Source organism: Podarcis cretensis (assembly GCF_951804945.1).
Source record: "Podarcis cretensis genome assembly, chromosome: 16".
Classification (NCBI taxonomy): Eukaryota; Metazoa; Chordata; class Lepidosauria; order Squamata; family Lacertidae; genus Podarcis; species Podarcis cretensis.
The window spans coordinates 31,031,236-31,050,868 of NC_137186.1; the positions used below are offsets into that span (position 1 = coordinate 31,031,236).

General features: G+C 45.7%; 1 protein-coding gene across 1 annotated transcript in view; it reads right to left on the reverse strand.

Moving 5' to 3' along the window:
- PPIL2 (peptidylprolyl isomerase like 2) overlaps positions 1 to 19,111 on the reverse strand; it is a 78,269-nt gene extending 59,158 nt beyond the window's left edge. The window contains exons 1-5 of the mRNA XM_079956830.1: positions 18,932 to 19,111; positions 16,387 to 16,436; positions 15,411 to 15,456; positions 14,195 to 14,257; positions 13,058 to 13,109 (exon numbers count right to left, since the gene is read on the reverse strand). Of these exons, the coding sequence (XP_079812956.1) occupies positions 13,058 to 13,109; positions 14,195 to 14,257; positions 15,411 to 15,456; positions 16,387 to 16,436; positions 18,932 to 18,963 (243 nt within the window). The 5' untranslated portion in view covers positions 18,964 to 19,111. The remainder of the gene's footprint in view (positions 1 to 13,057; positions 13,110 to 14,194; positions 14,258 to 15,410; positions 15,457 to 16,386; positions 16,437 to 18,931) is intronic.
- Positions 19,112 to 19,633: the final 522 nt, after the last annotated feature.

The following is a 19,633-nucleotide window of genomic DNA, read 5'->3' on the forward strand; positions in this document are numbered from 1 at the left end:
AATGCTGCTGGGACAATTAGGGTGTCTGAGGGTACTGTGGCAGCAAAAGATGTGTCTTTTGCTACTGCTCCACCCCGCCAAACACTTGATTCACCCAGCAGTGTGGCAGTAAAAAAAAAAGGGTGCATCTTTTGCTGCCACTGTGCCTGGCAGACCAGCTGACTGCAGCCAGGCAGGTGGCTAGGTGCCAAGTGTGGCTCCATCCATTCACAAAAGGCCGGCTGCCAGTCGCAAAATGTGCTCAGCGCCTGGCTAATTTTGAACACTGGTAAAAAGCAGCGTTCTTCTGTTTGGGGAGGGTCATGGCTCAGTGGAAGAACAGCTGCTTTGTCAGCAGATGGTTCCAAGTTCAACCACTGACATTTCCAGATAGGGCTGCAAAAGACTCCCTGCCCGAAACCTTGGAGGCTTGGTCTCAGGCAATGTGGGCAACAGTGTATCTGTTGGACCAATGGCCTGACTTGGTAGAAGACAGTTCCATATGTTCCTATGCTAAATGGAATGTAGGACATTCACATCTAGCTTGGTCCTATATCAACTCTGTTATTAAGTGCAATAGTAGAGGACCTTTCTAGGTACTTCCCAATTTCTGGAGGACAGGTACAGGGCTACTACAAAGAGCCTTTTCAGTGGTGGCACCTCTGCTATGGAACCTCCTTCCTTCCTTTAACAGTTCAGTTGGTTCCCAGTTAAAATGATCTTGATTTCATGGTCTTTATTTTTAGACTGCGCAATGAGGACACTTCTTCAATGGATATAAACACACCAGACCAAGACAAAAGCACCAAACCATTGGGAAGGATGCATCTCCAACCTTCCCCTTTGCACTCTAAATGATTAAGGCTAGCATATCAGTAAAAACTGAATGTAAGTGGTCCATACAAGATGGAACACACCCAGTTCCAATATTTGACAGTACAATAACACTATTTTAACCTTCTTTCTCTTTTAATTCCATTAACATCTGATGTAACGGATGGGGAATGTGTTTCGGCCAGAGCGCCACGTTCTGTCGCTTGAGGGATCATCTGGGGGCCGCATTCCATTGATGGGTGAGGCCAGAGGCAAAAGATGTAACTCTCACCTTTGCACGGTAGGCTGCGTTCCAAAATTCATTCATCCAGAGGATGCTACACACACATGCATACACTTTTCCATCCAGGCAAGCAAGAATCATTATCTTAGGTCAAGGACACATTCCAAGACAGGCAACATTTGGTTGCCCATCACTACTTCACATAACAATCTTAGAAAACAGTTTTTTATTTTACTTCTTCATTTCTTTCAGGGGAGACTATCGTAACTCCTCCACCGTCATCAAACACTTTTCCTTCCTTTTTTGTTTCTTTTTTGGGGGGTTTCAGATTGCCAATAAAACCAAAGCAGAGTCTTAATCGCTAGCCGAAGATAAATGAAAGAACCCCCAGAGTGAAACTTGCATTTCCAGCTTGCTGCGGCCCAAATTAAAAGGACTTTGCACGAAAAGCAGAGCAGGGCAACCCTCGCAGCAAAGGCATTCGTATGAGAGCCAGCCAAGCTGATTGAAAGTGACAACTCCAAAAAGGATTTCCGCTGGAAGGTTATAGAGTGCGCTAGTTATTACTGCAATTAGTCTTATTAATTTGACCACTAAAATAACCACCGATATCATTTTGGGGGCTTAGAAAAACATAAGCGCTGGATCCAATGCCTATCTTACTCCATTGAAACTAATGGATATAACTAAGTCATCTCAAAGCGTCTACGTTCAGTAGAACTACGGTAAGTGGGAGAAAACCCACGGACTGTGATTTCTCTCTTGGTCTGGCAAATGAGATTCAGTAACTGATGGATGGGATCTTCATGTAATCCAGGTGTTGGGAGCCAGTCTTCCTCCAGATGTTGCTGGACCGCAGCTCCCATCAATCTTGACTATTGGCCATGCTGGCTCATAGCAGCTGGAGTCCAACAACTGAAGGGCCATATGTTTCTCATCCCTGACATAAATCGTAAGCTAGGTGGACCATTGGTCTGATTCTATGCAAGGCAACTTCCCAGGTATGGGTTGAAAACAGGGTGCTGCAAGGACACCCGTTTTACTTTGATGAAACACAGACAGGCATACTGGACATCTTTGCTAGAACACTGCAAAACACGTGTCAAAGGCTCGGCATCAAAAATCTGCCTACCTAAAATCTACCACTGCCCCAAAGGCTTTCCCCAAAAACAATCCCAAGACCTGCAGGGTGCTGAGAGCTGTTAGAAGACCCCCTCACAGATTGATCATTCCCATCACCCATAATAAACTACAGATCCCAGTATTCTTTGGGGTGAAAGCTTGACAGTTAAAAGTGGTATAAAAGTGCTTTAAATGTGATCTACCACTCCAAAGTACGAGGTCCCACAGAAGGCTCCGAGAGTCTTCTGGTGGTTCCTTCACTGCGAGAAGTGAAGCTACAGGGAACCAGACAGAGGGCCTTCTCAGAACTGGCACCCTCCTTGTGGAACGCCCTCCCATCAGATGTCAAGGAGAAAAATAGTTATGCAACTTTAAGGAGACACCTGAAGGCAGCCCTGCATAGGGAAGTTTCTAATGTTTAATGTTTTATTATGTTTTTATATGTGTTGGAAGCCACCCAGAGTGGCTGGGGCAACCCAGCCAGATGAGCCGGATGTAAATAATATTTTATTTATTTATTATTAGATAATTATTTAGGGATGGGTTCTCAGGGTGAAGGTCTACTAGTATCACTCCCTAACAGAGGTGGCAGGTAGATGGCCAGGGATTTTAAAGGCAGTGCATTATCAAAGCTAGGTGATAATTACATTGAACATAGGAATAGTTCTTTTGAAATGTAGCTATTAACAGAGCACTCAGATTCAAGCTTTGGCATTTGAAGAGCTGTATTCTATCAGCTGGCGATGAGCTAGCTCATACAATCCTTCTTTCAGCATGGCCTAGAGAGGTTGTCTCTTGGATTTCTCTGGGTTCCTCCCCCCGCCCCCCAATACTGTACACTATTGTCTCTGCCAGTAAATTAGGTCCCATTAATTTGCGATGGTGGCATTCAATGAGAAAGGTCCTAGCTCAGTAGGAGAGCATCTGCTTTGCATGCAGAAGGTCCCAGATTCAATCCCTGGCATCTCCAGGTAGGGCTGGGAGAGAAACCCCGTTTGAAATCCAGGAGGGCTGCTGCCAGCCAGTGTAGACAATAGTAAGGTGGATGGACCAGTAATCTGAGACTGGTTCCTACGTTCCTAATGTGACAGAGGTCAGAGTCTCACCACTGCAACCTTGGTAGGGAGAATAAAATATTGAGACTCTTCCTTGGGTCAAAGGGGCTCTAGGTGAGAGAAGTCAGCCTAGAGGCAAGCGAAGAAGATTCATGGTGGTCTCTGGCATTAACACCAGTGAACTCTAGAATCAAGAGTTGTACTGAAGGACACCCTAGGCTTTGCCATAAGGAATAAGGATTGCTGGGAAGGTGTGTTTTTTGTTTGTTATTGGAATTTTTTGATCAAAAGGCATGGAATACTGTAAAGTACAAACGATATTCAAACCAGAATGAAGTCCTGCCTGAAGATCTTGAGGGGATTAACTTGAATATAGTCAGAGGGAAGGCTGAAGGAGGAGGAGCTTGCTCAGTGTTCCTGCTTTCTGTCTCCAACAGGGGAAGAGGAACAGAAAGCAACTAGGTCATGTTGAACCCAAATTATTCTAAAGCTCTGGGAGCCAGGATATAATCAACAGATTGTTCCAAGCTCATAAAAGTAATGAAAAGATTGCAAAGAGATTCTTGCAGTAAACAGCGATGATTCAGACAAGAACTTCCTTGCAACAGCGCGGGACTCATGCTACTCCCACACGATCCTGTGACTCGGAGCCATCTGTAAAAAAAATTTAAAAATGCAGCGTAATTTGTTGTAAGCAGCATGGATAATACAGCTGCCAGTAAAACTACAGGGGCATTGCGGCCCGTGGAAGCCAGCCAAATAAATGCAAAGGTTTACAAAGCCTGACGGTCCAGGAAGTGCGTGAGAATATTAGTGAAACAATGCTGTCCAGTGATCATTTCCGTCTTTTTCCAGGAAATGGAAGGCAAGCCAATCATGCATGAAGCTGGCAGCACCGCTTCATGTTGCAGAATCCGGGTTATCATGACGCAGAATTTAAATTAATGTGCACAGACCCAGTTGGACATGCGTTTTTTCTTTTTAAAAGTTAATTTTGAATGGGTTTACCGCACCATTTATTTAGATAAAACAGAAATCAACATCACGGCACGTCATACGGCTGATGCTTGGGGTACGGGTGCTGCCTTTTATCCCCCCCCAAAAAAAAAACACCAGCCAAGAGACTTTTGGCAAGGCAGCCTCCTTTCCGGCAATTAGGAGCAAGCCTCCGCACTGAGCTTTCTCTCTCTTCCCGTCTGCCAGCTGACATGGCTCACCCCTCCCAGGACTGAGGAGGGCAGCCTCTCCCACCCCTCCCGGCTGCCGCCATCACACAAAAGCAGGAGCTCTTTGACTGTGTAGGTTAGTGGGGCACCAGGGCAGACCAAAGATGAAACAAGCCGAACGGCTGAAATTGATTGCCCTTCTGCCACAGACAAGCGTGTGATGGATGAGCCAGCCGACAAATTCTCACACGGCCATTTGTCACGCACGTAGGGTGCCATGCTGCATTAAAAGGATCTGTAGCCAACGACATCAAAAGGCTGCACCAGGCACTGAGAGAAAAGGAGGTCTCTTCCTCCCACCGGGCACCCCACACAGATAAGGGGGCAGCCCATGCATAACCGCTAAAGGAGGGTGGGGGGTACCTCTTGAAGGCAGCTTGGAAGCTGCAGCCGGCACAGAAGTCTCATCTCCTGCCTTTCATGTAAAAAGTAAAGGGACCCCTGACCATTAGATCCAGTCGTGGTTGATTCTGGGGTTGCAGCGCTCATCTCGCTTTATTGGCCGAGGAAGCCGCCATACAACTTCCGGGTCATTTGGCCAGCATGACTAAGCCGCTTCTGGCAAACCAGAGCAGTGCACGGAAATGCCGTTTACCCTCCCGCCAGAGCAGTACCTATTTATCTACTTGCACTTTGATGTGCTTTTGAACTGCTAGGTTGGCAGGAGCAGGGACCGAGCAGCGGGAGCTCACCCAGTTGGGGGAATTGGAACTGCCGACCTTCTGTTCGGCAAGTCCTAGGCTCTGTGGTTTAACCCACAGAACTGCATAATAACAAACCAACATAGGAAGTTGCCTGATATCAAGTCAGACCACTGAGCCACCTAGCTCAGTATTGTCTGCACTTACTTGCAGCAGCTCCCTGGATTTCAGCTGGCAGTTCTTGCCCTGGAGATTCCACTGCCATGCATTGAACCTGGGACCTTCTGTGTGCAAAGCAGATGCTCTACCACTGAGCTGCAGCCCTTCCCTCAAGGCACAAAAACATGGGAAGTTAGAATAATAGAATTGTTGAGTTGGAAGAGACCCCGAGGATCATCTAGTCCGACCCTCTGCAATGCAGGAATATGCAGCTATCCCAAACAGGGATCGAACCTGCAACCTTGGCATTATCAGCACCATTCTCTTATCAACTGAGCCTTGTACAGAGTCATACCATTAGTCCAACTGCTTAAGCATTGCTACACTGATTGGCAGACATGCCAGGGATGGAACCTGGAACCTTCTGCATACAGATTCTCTTACTACTGAACTACAGTGGTACCTCAGGTTAAGTACTTAATTCGTTCCGGAGGTCCGTCCTTAACCTGAAACTGTTCTTAACCTGAAGCACCACTTTAGCTAAGGGGGCTTCCTGCTGCCACTATGCCACTGCCGCGCGATTTCTGTTCTCATTCTGAAGCTAAGTTCTCAACCTGAGGTACTATTTCTGGGTTAGCAGAGTCTGTAACCTGAAGCGTATGTAACCTGAGGTACCACTGTAATAGCCGTTCCCCAACCAACGTATCACCCACCTATTCTCATGTTTAAGCCAGTGCACCATTGTGGTTGGAGTGGTAGACTAGATTCAGGGAGACCCAAGTTCAAATTCCCAGTCAGCCATGATGTTCTTGGGCTGATGTCTACTTTACAGCCAAAACTACCTTACACAGTTGTTTGTTGTGAGGATAAAAAGGGGAAGAGGAAGTGTTCCGGCCTATGCGCCTTGGAAGAGGGGCAGGATAAAAAATAAAGTATACATCACCAAAAATATGCACCTGTCTGTATTCATCAGCACTAGATGCCAATATAGCTCAAGGTGCAAGTTCTAAATGACAATCAGCTACCACGCCAAGTTCAATGGGTTGGTACCAAAATACAAAGCCCTGTACAGTTCAGGACCAGGTTACTTGAGAGACGACCTTATCCCTTAATAGAGCCCTATGATCTGCTGGAAATTTCTAAATCTCAGAAGCCCACTCTGCAGCAACTTAGAGCAGGGCTTTTAGTGTGGCTACCCCTGTTCTGTGGAATAGCATTCACCTCAAGATACAACACGTCACAACAGCAGTTCTCTGGGTGGCGTGGAAAACAAAACAGATTTTTTAAAGATCGCCATTCCCCAATAACTAGAACGAAGAGTTAATAGACGAGCAATCCTTCACTGACTTGCGGGATATCTTCCGAGAGAAGAAAAGGCTAAGGAGCAAACCCTTACACTAATCTGGAGTAGAGTCCCTAAGGCGGTTGGATGGTGTCTCGTGCGCCTCCTTCTGTCAACTCCTGCAGCCAATCTGGTGCCAAATGTATTGCTCTGCTTTTCTTCGGTCCACATCAGCGAGACCAAGAAGGGAGCATTGTTGTCTGGGCATCCCAGGACCTCCAGACACACTGCCCAGCCTTGCGATCCAAAGACGTCACTTCAGTGCTGCTAGCACAGTGGTTTGACTTCACCCATGGAGGCGCACTTCTTTGTCTCTCGGGACAGATGGATGTGGCCGCCACCAACAACAAAAACAACAAATTAAAGCCATACGAGGAAATACCCATTCCAAACCCAGTTGGAGTGGAGTTGGCTCACAGCAGTGTGCAAATTGTAGGAGAAACAGAAGATTTACAGGGCCCCTAAAGGCAAGCTGTGGGACGCAGGTGGCGCTGTGGGTTAAAGCCTCAGCGCCTAGGGCTTGCCGATCAAAAGGTCGGCGGTTCGAATCCCTGCGGCGGGGTGCGCTCCCACTGCTCGGTCCCAGCGCCTGCCAACCTAGCAGTTCGAAAGCACCTCCAGGTGCAAGTAGATAAATAGGGACCGCTTACCAGCGGGAAGGTAAACGGCGTTTCCGTGTGCGGCTCTGGCTCGCCAGAGCAGCGATGTCACGCTGGCCACGTGACCCGGAAGTGTCTCCGGACAGCGCTGGCCCCTGGCCTCTTAAGTGAGATGGGCGCACAACCCCAGAGTCTGTCAAGACTGGCCCGTACGGGCAGGGGTACCTTTACCTTTACCTTTTAAAGGCAAGCTGTGCTGCATCACAACTCCCATCAGTCCCATTAGAGCAGGCATAGGCAATCTTGGCCCTCCAGGTGTTTTGGGACTACAACTCCCATCATCCCTAGTGGTCAGGGGTGATGGGAATTGTAATCCCAAAACATCTGGAGGGCCAAGTTTGCCTATGCCTGCATTAGAGCGTCCAATGGTCAGAGATGATAGGAGTTGGAGTCCAACAACATCCGCTGGACACAATGTTAGCTATGCCTGCTTTAATGAAATCCACAGATCCATTCCCAACTGGCACCAGCGACTTAAGCCAAAGCAAGCCCACCTGCAAGTTATCTAAAAACAGTAGCTAAAAGGGCCAAGTCAAAAGTCCAAGTCAGCCAGATCTACTGAGCTGTGCATGTTCTGCAGCTGGGCAAGAAAAATAGAGAAATCACAAGACACACCACAGTGTTAATTTCTCTTGAACTGTAACCATAGTGCCGGTATCAAAGCCCAACAATCCAGGTAAGGGATATGACATGATCCCTTGGAACAACTCTGTGGAAGCCGGGGAGGATGTTGCAAAGGTCAATTAATATTGTTTCTCCCCTAAATGGACAGCGGCAGCACCGCACACTCCCATCTGCAGGAGATGACAATGGGAAAAGCATAACAGAAAAACAAGTATGGGAGTGAGTGGGAAGGAAGGCATGAAAATAACTCTCTAATGCACTTGGGGAAGGTTTAGTCATCCCAGGCTACATTTCAGGAAGAGTTCTAAGCATATTATTATTATTAACACTGCATTTGCCAACCTGGCCCCGTCCAGATGTTTCAGAGTACAACTTCAGCTTGCTGGGGCTGATGGGAGTTGTAGTCCAAGAGGGTACCAGGTTGGTGGATGCTGGATTAACACATCATAGAAAAGGCGCAGATTTTTGCCTGCTCCTTCCAGAATACCCATCAGCTATTAAGGCCCCCGCAGCTTCCCTTGGAGGAGAAAAACAAGGCAGACAACAGGCATTCAGAACCTATCACCGGCTGTCTGCAGAGCATATAAAGTTTACTAAGAAGCCCCCTGCTAAAGTAACACTTATCCTGTTTGATCATGGACAGTGTTGCAGTTCATAATCATGAAACAGTGGTTAATTAGAGGGATTCCTCAACTGTTAGTGCCACAAAGGGGCTATGTGCTTGGAGAAGAGGCTCATTATTACCTAGACTTATTGAGCTGAGTTAGGACTGTGAAAACACGGCAACTGATTCATCTGCTGCCACGGAGCTGGAAATAATTCTCAATTTAAACTAAACATGGCATATTGTTGTTGCAGCGCCACCTTGCACCCTTCACCTCAGATTGCACTAAGGTGCTAAACCTTGCACCTAGGATGTATCACTTCAGACTGTACTTGGGGGCTCACTCTGACAGAACATTTTCCATACCAAAAGAACAAAAGAAACCTGTGCGGACAAAGCTGGCACATCAGGAGTAAGGCTCAGCAATTTGAATACTTCTTGTCACCAATGTACTATTTTCTCCATTGGGGGTGGGGTTTGTATGGAGGAGCATTCAGCCACGGCCAACTTGCACCTCCCACTACGTTTCCGAGCACAATTGAAAGTGGTGCCGCTGACCTTTAAAGACCTAAACAGCCTCGGTCCAGTAAACCTGAAGGAGCGTCTCCACTCCCTTCGTTCTGCCTGGACACTGAGGTCCAGCACCGAGGGCCTTCTGGCGGTTCCCTCGCTGCGAGAAGCCAAGTTACAGGGAACCAGGCAGAAGGCCTTCTCGGTAGTGGCACCAGCCCTGTGGAACGCCCTCCCACTAGATGTCAAAGAGAAAAATAACCACCAAACTTTTAGAAGACATCTGAAGGCAGCCCTCTTTAGGGAAGCTTTTAATGTTTAATAGACTACAGTGGTACCTCAGGTTAAGTACTTAATTCGTTTCAGAGGTCCGTACTTAACCTGAAACTGTTCTTAACCTGAAGCACCACTTTAGCTAATGGGGCCTCCTGCTGTTGCCGCACTGCCAGAGCACAATTTCTGTTCTCATCCTGAAGCAAAGTTCTTAACCTGAAGCACTATTGCTGGGTTAGCGGAGTCTGTAACCTGAAGTGTATGTAACCCAAGGTACCACTGTATTGTATTTTAATATTCTGTTGGAAGTTGCCCAGAGTAGCTGGGGAAACTGAGCCAGATGGGCGGGGTAAGAATAATAATAATAATAATAATAATAATAATAATAATAATTATTATTATTATTATTATTATTATTATTATTATTATTATTACAGGCTGAAGATACAGGTTTACCACCCCAGTGGGAACTACGTCTCACAGAAAACAAAACCAAATACATAAAAAACCCTTGTGTTTCTTTATGAGGAAGTTCTGGCCACAGGTCATATTAGGTCCCACAGCTGCAGAAGAACAACAGGCAGCCTTAAATTCTGCGGTGAGGAACTTTATGCCTGACAAGGAGTCCCCTCCTGTGGTTTCTTGCAACTGGGATTCAGAAGCATTACTGCCCCTGGCAGTGGAGGTAAAACACAGCCATCGTGATTCATAGCAGCTGACAGCCTTTCTCCTCCATGAATTTGTCCGGTCCTCTTTTAAAGCCTTACAAGTCAGTGGCCATCACTGCCTTCTATGGGAGCGAGTGTCACAGTTTAACTCCACACTGTGCGAAGAAGCACTTTCTTTCTTTTGTCTACCCTGAATCCTCTTAATGTTTAGCTTCATCAGATGCTCACAAGATATAGCGTTATTGGGGGGGGGGGGCTTTTCTCTTTTCCACTTTCTCCACCCTGTGCAAAATTTCATACACGTCTATCATGTCGTCGCATTGCTACTCCAGAGTAGACCTGCTGAAGTGAACGGGGACGGCTAACTTAGGTTCATTAATTTCAATGAGTCTAGTCTTGTGTAGAACTTCGTTGGGTACAACCCAATGATTCTAAGCATGCACAGGATCACACTCCTGCTCACAGATCGCTTCTTGGCCCAAATAATTCCAGAAGCACACCTTGGGAGGCGGTTATAAGTTACAGAGAAGAGCGCCATGTGCACATCTCTACAAGAGACGAAAACCCTGGTACAAAAAGATTTTGGGGAGCCAAACCTTTCACACTCATATCACAGCTGCCATCTAGTGCTTAAAAGAAATCTCTGCAGATTCCAACAAGACACCCTCATAATAAATGTCACGTATTTCTGGACTGTCCTGAAAACAGGCGCAAAAGGTTGAGCTTGGCTTTGACTGTGAAGCACGGAATAATTGCAACCCACAGCAAATAAAAGTTCGTTCTGTTCAGATGCTGTCGGCACTACTAGCCTCAATTTAGGCAAGAGATAACCGCTTTAATCCCAGGAGCGCAAAAAGTTTTCCAGAAGGGTTAATTCAGGCAGCAAGCAACCAAGAAAGCAACAATCCACACAGGAATATAAATATGTGAAATAAGTTAAATTTAAAACGAGGCTCAAGTTAACAAAGAAATTGAAGGCAAGACCTTTGGAATGACTTCATCAATAAACGAAAAGGCAGGGCCGGATTTAGGTTTGATGCGGCCCTAAGCTACTGAAGAGTGCCCCAAGAGTGTGGGGCACTAAGCTATAGCTTGTTTAATTTATACAGTGGTGCCTCGCAAGACGAAATTAATCCGTTCCGCAAGTCTCTTCGTCTTGCGGTTTTTTCGTCTTGTGAAGCACGGCTATTAGCGGCTATTAACGGCTTAGCGGCTATTAACGGCTTAGCAGCTTTAAGAAAAAGGAAACAAACTCACAAGAACTTGCAAGACGTTTTCGTCTTGCAAAGCAAGCCCATAGGGAAATTCGTCTTGCGAAGCACCTCAAAAAACGGAAAACTCTTTCGTCTAGCGAGTTTTTCGTCTTGCGAGGCATTCGTCTTGTGGGGCACCACTGTATGTAAATTCCGCACTGCACAGGGCACACATAGCAAGGATACCTTCTAGAGAAACTCAAGGAATGAATTAAGGTGCATATCAGTCAAATAGTCTTTCCCATATACAAAACCTTAGCTGACTGGCAGAAGCTTACTGGGGCTTTGGAAAGGAGACTTTCCCAGCCCTACCTAGAGATGCCGGGGAACGAACCTGGGGTTTCTGCACGCAAAGCAGATGCTTTGCATCTCTTTGTGCTTTTCTTTAAATCTAGGAGGACCACGTGGCCAATTTCAAACTGGCATGCAGGCCACGACCAAGAAGCATGGTGCATGCTCTCACAAGTCAGGATAGCACATGCGCACATAACTTTCAAATCAGAATCAAGATTAAATGCAGAGCGGGCTGAATCTAGGGATTAATGCATGGGTAGGCAAACTAAGGCCCAGGGGCCGGATCTGGCCCAATCGCCTTCTAAATTTGGCCCGTGGACGGTCCAGGAATCAGCATGTTTTTACATGAGTAGAATGTGTGCTTTTTATTTAAAATGCATCTCTGGGTTATTTGTGGGGCATAGGAATTCACTCATTCCCACCCCCAAAAAAATATAGTCCGGCCCCCCACAAGGTCTGAGGAACAGTGGACCTGCCCCCTGCTCAAAAAGTTTGCTGACCCCTGGATTAATGGGTGGTCAACAAAAGTGGATTTTGAGAGTCCTTATGGTGGCAAAGAGATTTATACTTGAAGCCTGGAAGGATAAATGCCCATTGTATATTACACAATGGTCTACAGCAGTGGTTTTCAACCAGTGTGCCATGGCACCCTGGGGTGCCTTGAATGACGGTCAGGGATGCCATGGGCAACACTGGCCTCTGTCCCCCTTCCTTCCTTCCTTCCTTCCTTCCTTCCTTCCTTCCTTCCTTCCCCTCCCTCCCTCCGAAGCCCTCTGTCTCTGCCTCCCAATGGCTTGCACAGCTGTTTATTGCAGCAGCCCTGGCTATAACCTCCATGGGCAAATGGTCCCTCTGAGAGGCACCTCTTTAGGGCAGGGTGGGGGCAGCTCAGAGACCAGGGGCGGCAGCAGTGGCTGCCCAGAAGACTCCCAAGCAGAGGGGCGGAGAGAGGAGACTGAGGGGAACACTCCGCAAGGGAGGGTGTTGAAAAAAGGGTGAGGGGCTGCCAGCTCTACAGGCAAAGGGTGGCATAACTGCGCTCCTGAGCCGCACAGGGGTGCCACAGAAAGAATGTAGTTTGTTAAGGGAGCCATGTACTCAAAAAGGTTGAAAGCCTCTGGTCTAAGGACGTCACAGCCCTGGCAACGTTTAAATGAATTTCATATATGCATAATTTACATGTGGATACCTATTTGAACATCTGCAGGGCCTACATTAATTTTTTAATTTACTTGTGTACTGATGGTCCCTGTATCCTCAAAGTGAGCAGATTGTGGTCTACTGTTATTACTAGTGTTATCTGTGTATTATAATTTGCTTTTCTCTCTCTTTTATTTCTTCATTAATTTTATTTATTCTATTTCCTTTCCTCGCTAAATGGGCAAACAAAAAATTAATTTTAGAAAAAGCAGGGTACACCAAATGAAGAGTAAATGTGAAAGCTGGACGGAGGCTCGGCAGCAGTCCTGCTGATGGACTACAATCCCCTTCTTCCCAGCTGCTTGCTACGTTGGCTGGGGCTCATGGGAGTTGGGCTGCCATCAGCTTCTAGAGGAAGACAGCCCCCACCCCCCCATCCAAGAAAACCTACCTCTCCTGTGCTTGGATTCGTCCCATACTTCTTTATCCAGGGAACGATATTCCTAAAACAAGAACAAAAAAGATGCAGCGGTTCAGATACAAAATCAGAAATGCCTGGTTCCTCCCAAAAAGTCACATGTGTTCTGGTGTAGCCTAGGGGCTTAGGAAAGTGAGCTGAGAAGCCACCAACTTAAATAGCACCTTGGATATGAGCTCACTTTAAAAATATAATAAAATAATAAAATAATAAAATATAATAAAAATAAAATAATAAAATATAATAATAATAATAATAATAATAATAATTATTATTATTATTATTATTATTATTATTATTATTATTATTATTTATACCCCAACCATCTGGCTGGGTTTCCCCAGCCACTCTGGGAAGTTCCCGATAGAAGAATTATTATTATTATTATTATTATTAGCGTTAAAACATCAAACATCAAAAACTTCCCTAAACAGGGCTGCCTTCAGATGTCTTCTAAAAGTCAGATACAGTGGTACCTCGGGTTAAGTACTTAATTCGTTCCAGAGGTCTGTTCTTAACCTGACATTGTTCTTAACCTGAAGCACCACTTTAGCTAATGGGGCCTCCTGCTGCTGCTGCGCCACCGGAGCACAATTTCTGTTCTCACCCTGAAGCAAAGTTCTTAACCTGAGGTACTATTTCTGGGTTAGCAGAGTCTGTAACCTGAAGCGTCTGTAACCCGAGGTACCACTGTAGTTGTTTATTTCCTTGCCATCCGATGGGAGGGCATTCCATAGGTGCCACTATCGAGAATGCCCTCTGTCTGGTTCCCTGTAACCTCGCAGTGAGGGAACTGCCAAAAGGCCCTCGGCGCTGGACCTCAGTGTCTGGGCTGAACGTTGGGGGTGGAGACGCTCCTTCAGGTATACTGGACCGAGGCCGTTTAGGGCTTTAAAGGTCACCACCAACACTTTGAATTGTGCTCGGAAACGTACTGGGAGCCAATGTACGTCTTTCAGGACCTAGATTATTCTCCCCACCTATTAGCAACTTGTGACGATAAGAACTGTGCATCCTAGATAGCAGATTTGCTCAATTTTCCTTCAAGGAGAGAAGAGCTATACTAATGGGGGGGAGGAGAGGGAGACCACTGAAAAAGTAGCAACTTACAGCAAGTCAAAGATGGTGCCTTCCAGTGTGCATACAGGATATTCAAATGGCTGCAAAGATAAGCTAGGGGGGAGAAAAAAAGAAGTGTGACGATTAAGTAAATGTGAATTAAGTATCAGCAGAAGAGAACAATGATAAGCCAGCAATGCAGTTTTACCTAAATCCTGGGATGGGGACTCCGTGGGCCATGCATGTTCTGTTGAACGACAATTCCCAACAACATGGAGTTCAACAACATGCCCCATTCCTGACCTAAGCAATGACCACAAAGAAATATTTCTGGATCGGATATTCTGCAATTAGAGCTCCACCACCCAAAAAATAGCCCTGTTCATAGTAGATCCTCACTTAAAACTCTGGGAAAGCCAGTGCAGTATAGTGGTTAGAGCATCAGGCTTGGACCTGGGAAAATGGGGTTCAAATCCTCACTCGGGCTCACTGGTGACTCTGGGCCAACCTCTGTATCTCCACCTATCCTACCTCACAGGGTTGTTGTGAAAGGGAAAAGGGAAGAGGGAGGATTTGGGCCACACTGAAAGAAAGATGGAATATAAACGCAATAATAATAATATAAACAAATAAAAATAAAGTTGGGTAACCTGGAGAAAAGTCTCAGATGAAGACATGGGCATGTTCTGACGAGTGCTTATAAGCTTCCTCAAAAGGCAATTAGAGTCATAGAACTGTAGAGCTGGGAGGGACCAAGAGGGTCATCTAGTCCAACCCCCTGCCATGCAGGAATATTTGCCCAATGTAGGACTCAAACCCACGACCCTTAGATTAAGAGCCTCATGCTCTACCAATTCATGTGCTATCCCAGTGCCAAAAGAATGCTAAAGACGGCACCAGGTGGATCTCGCTAGGCAGCCACAGGTGATTAAGGTGCAAATGGGGCTATTATGAATGAACATATTAATACTGTGTACAGTTCTGGACACCTCAACTAAGAAAGGAGAGCGATTCAAAAAGGAGAGTGATTCTAAATGATGAGTTCTAAATGAGTGATTCTAAATGATGAAGGTTCCAGGTTCAATCCCTGGTATCCCAGGCTGGAAGAGATTTCTGTCTGGAAAACTGGGGAGCAGCTGCCAGTGTACAGTATACAGTTCTGAGCTTCAGGGATCAAATGGTCTGACTCTAAGTAAGGGAGCTTCCTATTTCCCCATAAGAATTATAAAGGAATTAAATCAGAATTTAATATTTCTTCAGTGCTCACCTGCAGTGATCAAAAGGTAGACGTCTGAAGTTGGACTGTGGAATTTCTGTTCAATTAAAACAAAATAAAAACATTTCACACACACATCATGTTCAACCTGGGATAAACAGATTGTTTTCCTGATTATAATGCTAGAGCTTCTGTCTCAGTTTCTAACATTCCTTTTACAATGTATTAATGAACTGTGGATTTCTGATTGATACACCACATTACCCTAAATATAATTCACACGAGTGGGAATGCAGCAGACGTCATTGGATGTCATTGGATAATGTCAAAACCCCTTTATGCACATTTCTGATCCCAATGAAAACAATGGGAAATAACTGTATGTCGGAATACTGTGAATAAGAGGCAACATGATAGTTCCTGCATGGAGTCCACAACGTGGAGAAACTGGACGCAGAAAAGTTTTTCCTCCTCTCTCATAGCACTAGAATTCACAGGCATCCAATGAAGTTGAATGTTGGAATGCCCAGGACAGAGACAAGAAAATACTTCTCCACACAACACACTGTTAAAACTATTGAACTCGCTCCCACAGGAGGCAGTAGTAGCCACCAACTTGAATGCCTTTAAAAGAGGATTGGATAAATTCATGTGGGAGAAGATTATCAATGGCTGCTAGCCATAATACCTATGCTCTGCCTCCACAGTTGCTTCTAAATCAGGCATAGGCAAACTCCAGATGTTTGGGACTGCAATTCCCATCATCCCTAGCTAACACGACCAGTGGTCAGGGATGATGGGAGTTGTATTCCCAAACATCTGGAGGGCCGGAGTTTGCCTATGCCTGCTCTAAATACTAGTTGCTGGAAACCACAAGGGATTTTGAAGCTTATATGCTTGAATCCTGCTTGTGCGTTTCCCACAGGTGTCTGGTCGGCCACCAGGATGCTGAGCTAGATGGGCCATTGGCCTGATCCAGTGGGCTCTTCCCATGTTCTTAAAAGTGCTATAAATCCAAGCCACATACCTGCTTTCTTTCCTCCATAAAAATGTGTGTATTCTGCACAAGTTATGTACCTAGAGAGAGAAAAAGACAGGGGGACAACAGTTATTACCCCAAGTTTTGTTTCCAGAGCTTGGAACTGCTGCTGCAGTTAAAGATCCTTCTGTGCTGATACAGATAAAAATGGGTGTGACATCCAAATTTGAAATGCCTTTTGCAACACAGCTGAATGGAAAAGCCATCTAATAAGGGGAAAGGAGAAGGAAGCTTGTGAATAGCCGAAAGATTTAGGCTACAATCCTAAAGGCACTTATGAAGAAGCAATCCCAGTCAGGACCCAGATCCTGGTTCAAATATCACCTTGCCCATAAATTCACCAGGAGACTTGAAGGCAAATGGCTCTCTCTTTTCTTGGTTCCCCATCACCATCTACAAGATAATAATATTAGCTTTCCTTATAGGGTTGTTGTTGTGTGTGCATGAAGCTCTCTGACCAGTAAAAAAACCTGACCAGTAAAAAAACCCAAGAACCTGTTTTACAAATGTCAAGCCTTATTTATTGAGGTCACTTTTTAGGGCAGAGCTTTGAGTTGCCTAAGCAATCCTATACCTGTCCCAGTACAATTTTATATATCTTTTAAAACAACCAACAGCCAATACGCGTCCAGTGACGTAGCTGGATTTAAAACAAACGCAACCAGTTGAAAACCAGCTGCACTATTCTTCGAACGCATGTGGCGAGAAGGCAACATATGCAGCCCACCTAAACCTCACAGCCTTTTGGACTAAGATACAGAACTATGATCTAAGCCTCGTGAACGATGCAGTTGGTGTGCTGCGCTATTGCGAGCGCTCCTTTACCAAAGACGTCATGGGCTTGAAGACGCTCGAACTCAGGCCAAAAGGGAGAAACGTGCTAAGAGGAAGACACGCTTGGCAAACCCTCACCATGATAAACTCCCGCCCGAAAACATGTCCCCACTGTGGTAGGACGTGTGGATCCAGAATTGGCCTCCAGTGTCACTTATGGACTCACTGTTAAGACCATGTTCATGGAAGACAATCTTATTCGGCTACAAGTGATCACCAGAGGAGAAGAAAGAAGGTGTAAAACTGGAAAACTGATTTTAAAACGTTATTATTAAAAAACAAAACAAAAACAGCGGTCCAGCAAAACCTGGTGGATTTTTAGATACAGATAGATAGATATATTTATATGTGTGTGTATATCTATATAAGGTAAAGGTAAAGGACGACTGGACAGTTAAATCCAGTCAAAATGACTATGGGGTTGCGGCACTCATCTCGCTTTCAGGCTGAGGGTGCCGGCGTTTTTCCACAGACAGCTTTCTGGGTCATGCGGCCAGCAGGACTAAACCGCTTCTGGAACAACGGGACATCGCGATGGAAACCAGAGCACACGGAAACACTGTGTGTGTGTGTGTGTATATATATATATACACATATACATATATATATATACACACACACATATACATATACATACATATACATATACATAAAGGTAAAGGTAAAGGTACCCCTGCCCGTACGGGCCAGTCTTGACAGACTCTGGGGTTGTGCGCCCATCTCACTTAAGAGGCCAGGAGCCAGCGCTGTCCGGAGACACTTCCGGGTCACGTGGCCAGCGTGACATCGCTGCTCTGGCCAGAGCCAGAGCCAGAGCCAGAGCCGCACACGGAAACGCCGTTTACCTTCCCGCTGGTAAGCGGTCCCTATTTATCTACTTGCACCCGGAGGTGCTTTCGAACTGCTAGGTTGGCAGGCGCTGGGACCGAGCAGCGGGAGCGCACCCCGCCGCAGGGATTCGAACCGCCGACCTTTCGATCGGCAAGCCCTAGGCGCTGAGGCTTTAACCCACAGCGCCACCTGCGTCCCTTACATATACATATACATATACATACATATACATATATACACATATACATATATACATATACATATACATATACATATATACACGGTGTTTCCGTTTTTCCAGAGCACACAGAAACACTGTTTATATATATGTATGTGGATATATATGTATATGTATGTGTGTGTATCTCTATAGAGAGATACACACACACATATATAAACGGTGTTTCCGTGTGCTCTGGTTTCCATTGCGGTGTCCCGTTGCTCCAGAAGCGGTATATATATATATATGTATAAAATGTATTAACTGAATCATGGGCACAGGCAGGATGTTTGTTAGGAGGGGAGCAGAACCTCAGATTTGTATTGATTTGCATTGATTTAGGCCTGCAACGCCCCCCCCCCTTGGCTACACCCATGAACTGAATACAAAACCTAAAAAACTAAAGTGACACAACAGCATGCAGAGATTATTAAACGGGGTTGTTTTTTTACTGTTGTTGTCTCCCGCCCCTGCATTTATATGCCGCCTTTTCTACCGAGGCACCCCAACAGCCCCCCCACCCCCGATGTGGCAACAGCCTGACAGCAGTGGCTCAGCGGCCCCCCGCCCCCCAGCCTGACCCCAACCAAACCAGGAGGGCCCTTTCGCTTCGGGTGTGGGAAGGGAGAGCCGGAGACTTCTACTCACATCTTGTCCTTCTGGTGCTGCCTTTTCCCCATCCTGGGTGCTGAGCGTGGTCACCTCCACGGTGGCCTCGGGGAGGGAGGAAGAAAAAGCAACGCCAGACGGAGCCCAGCCGGTAATCCAAACGGAGGGGAGAGAAACAGTCTCCTGAAGAGAAAAGCGGAAGACGCCGCTACTTCCGGTGGAGCGGAGTGCGCCGTTAATAGGGGTCCCCCTAACCGGAAGCACAGAGCCGGCACTTTAAGAGTTCCGCGCTTCTCCGCGCTCCCTCTTCTTTTTTTTTTTTTTAAATATTTATTAAAATTTCAATAAAAAAGGTTACAAAATTGATGAAAAGAAAAAAAAGAAAAAAATACAAATTATACAAAAAATAAAAACAATTAAAAATAAATCCCTCTTTCTATATCTTAGAGTTTATTTACTTATTTTCATGACTTCCTCACACCTCCCTTTTTTGTATTCCAGTTCAGATAGTTAATTCAGCAAATCCTTACCCTCTTTGTTTTATCTTATTTCTTGATCGATTTTTACATGTTCCTGTTTAGCCTTATTACTAAAACCGCTTCGTTTCATTCCAACGTCATTTTAACATTCAATAATTTTACAGTGTTTCTGTAAATAGTCTTTAAATTTCTTCCGCGCTCCCTCTTCTCTCAACTTTAAAAAAATAGATAAAGTGCCGGATTTACGTATAAGCTAAACAAC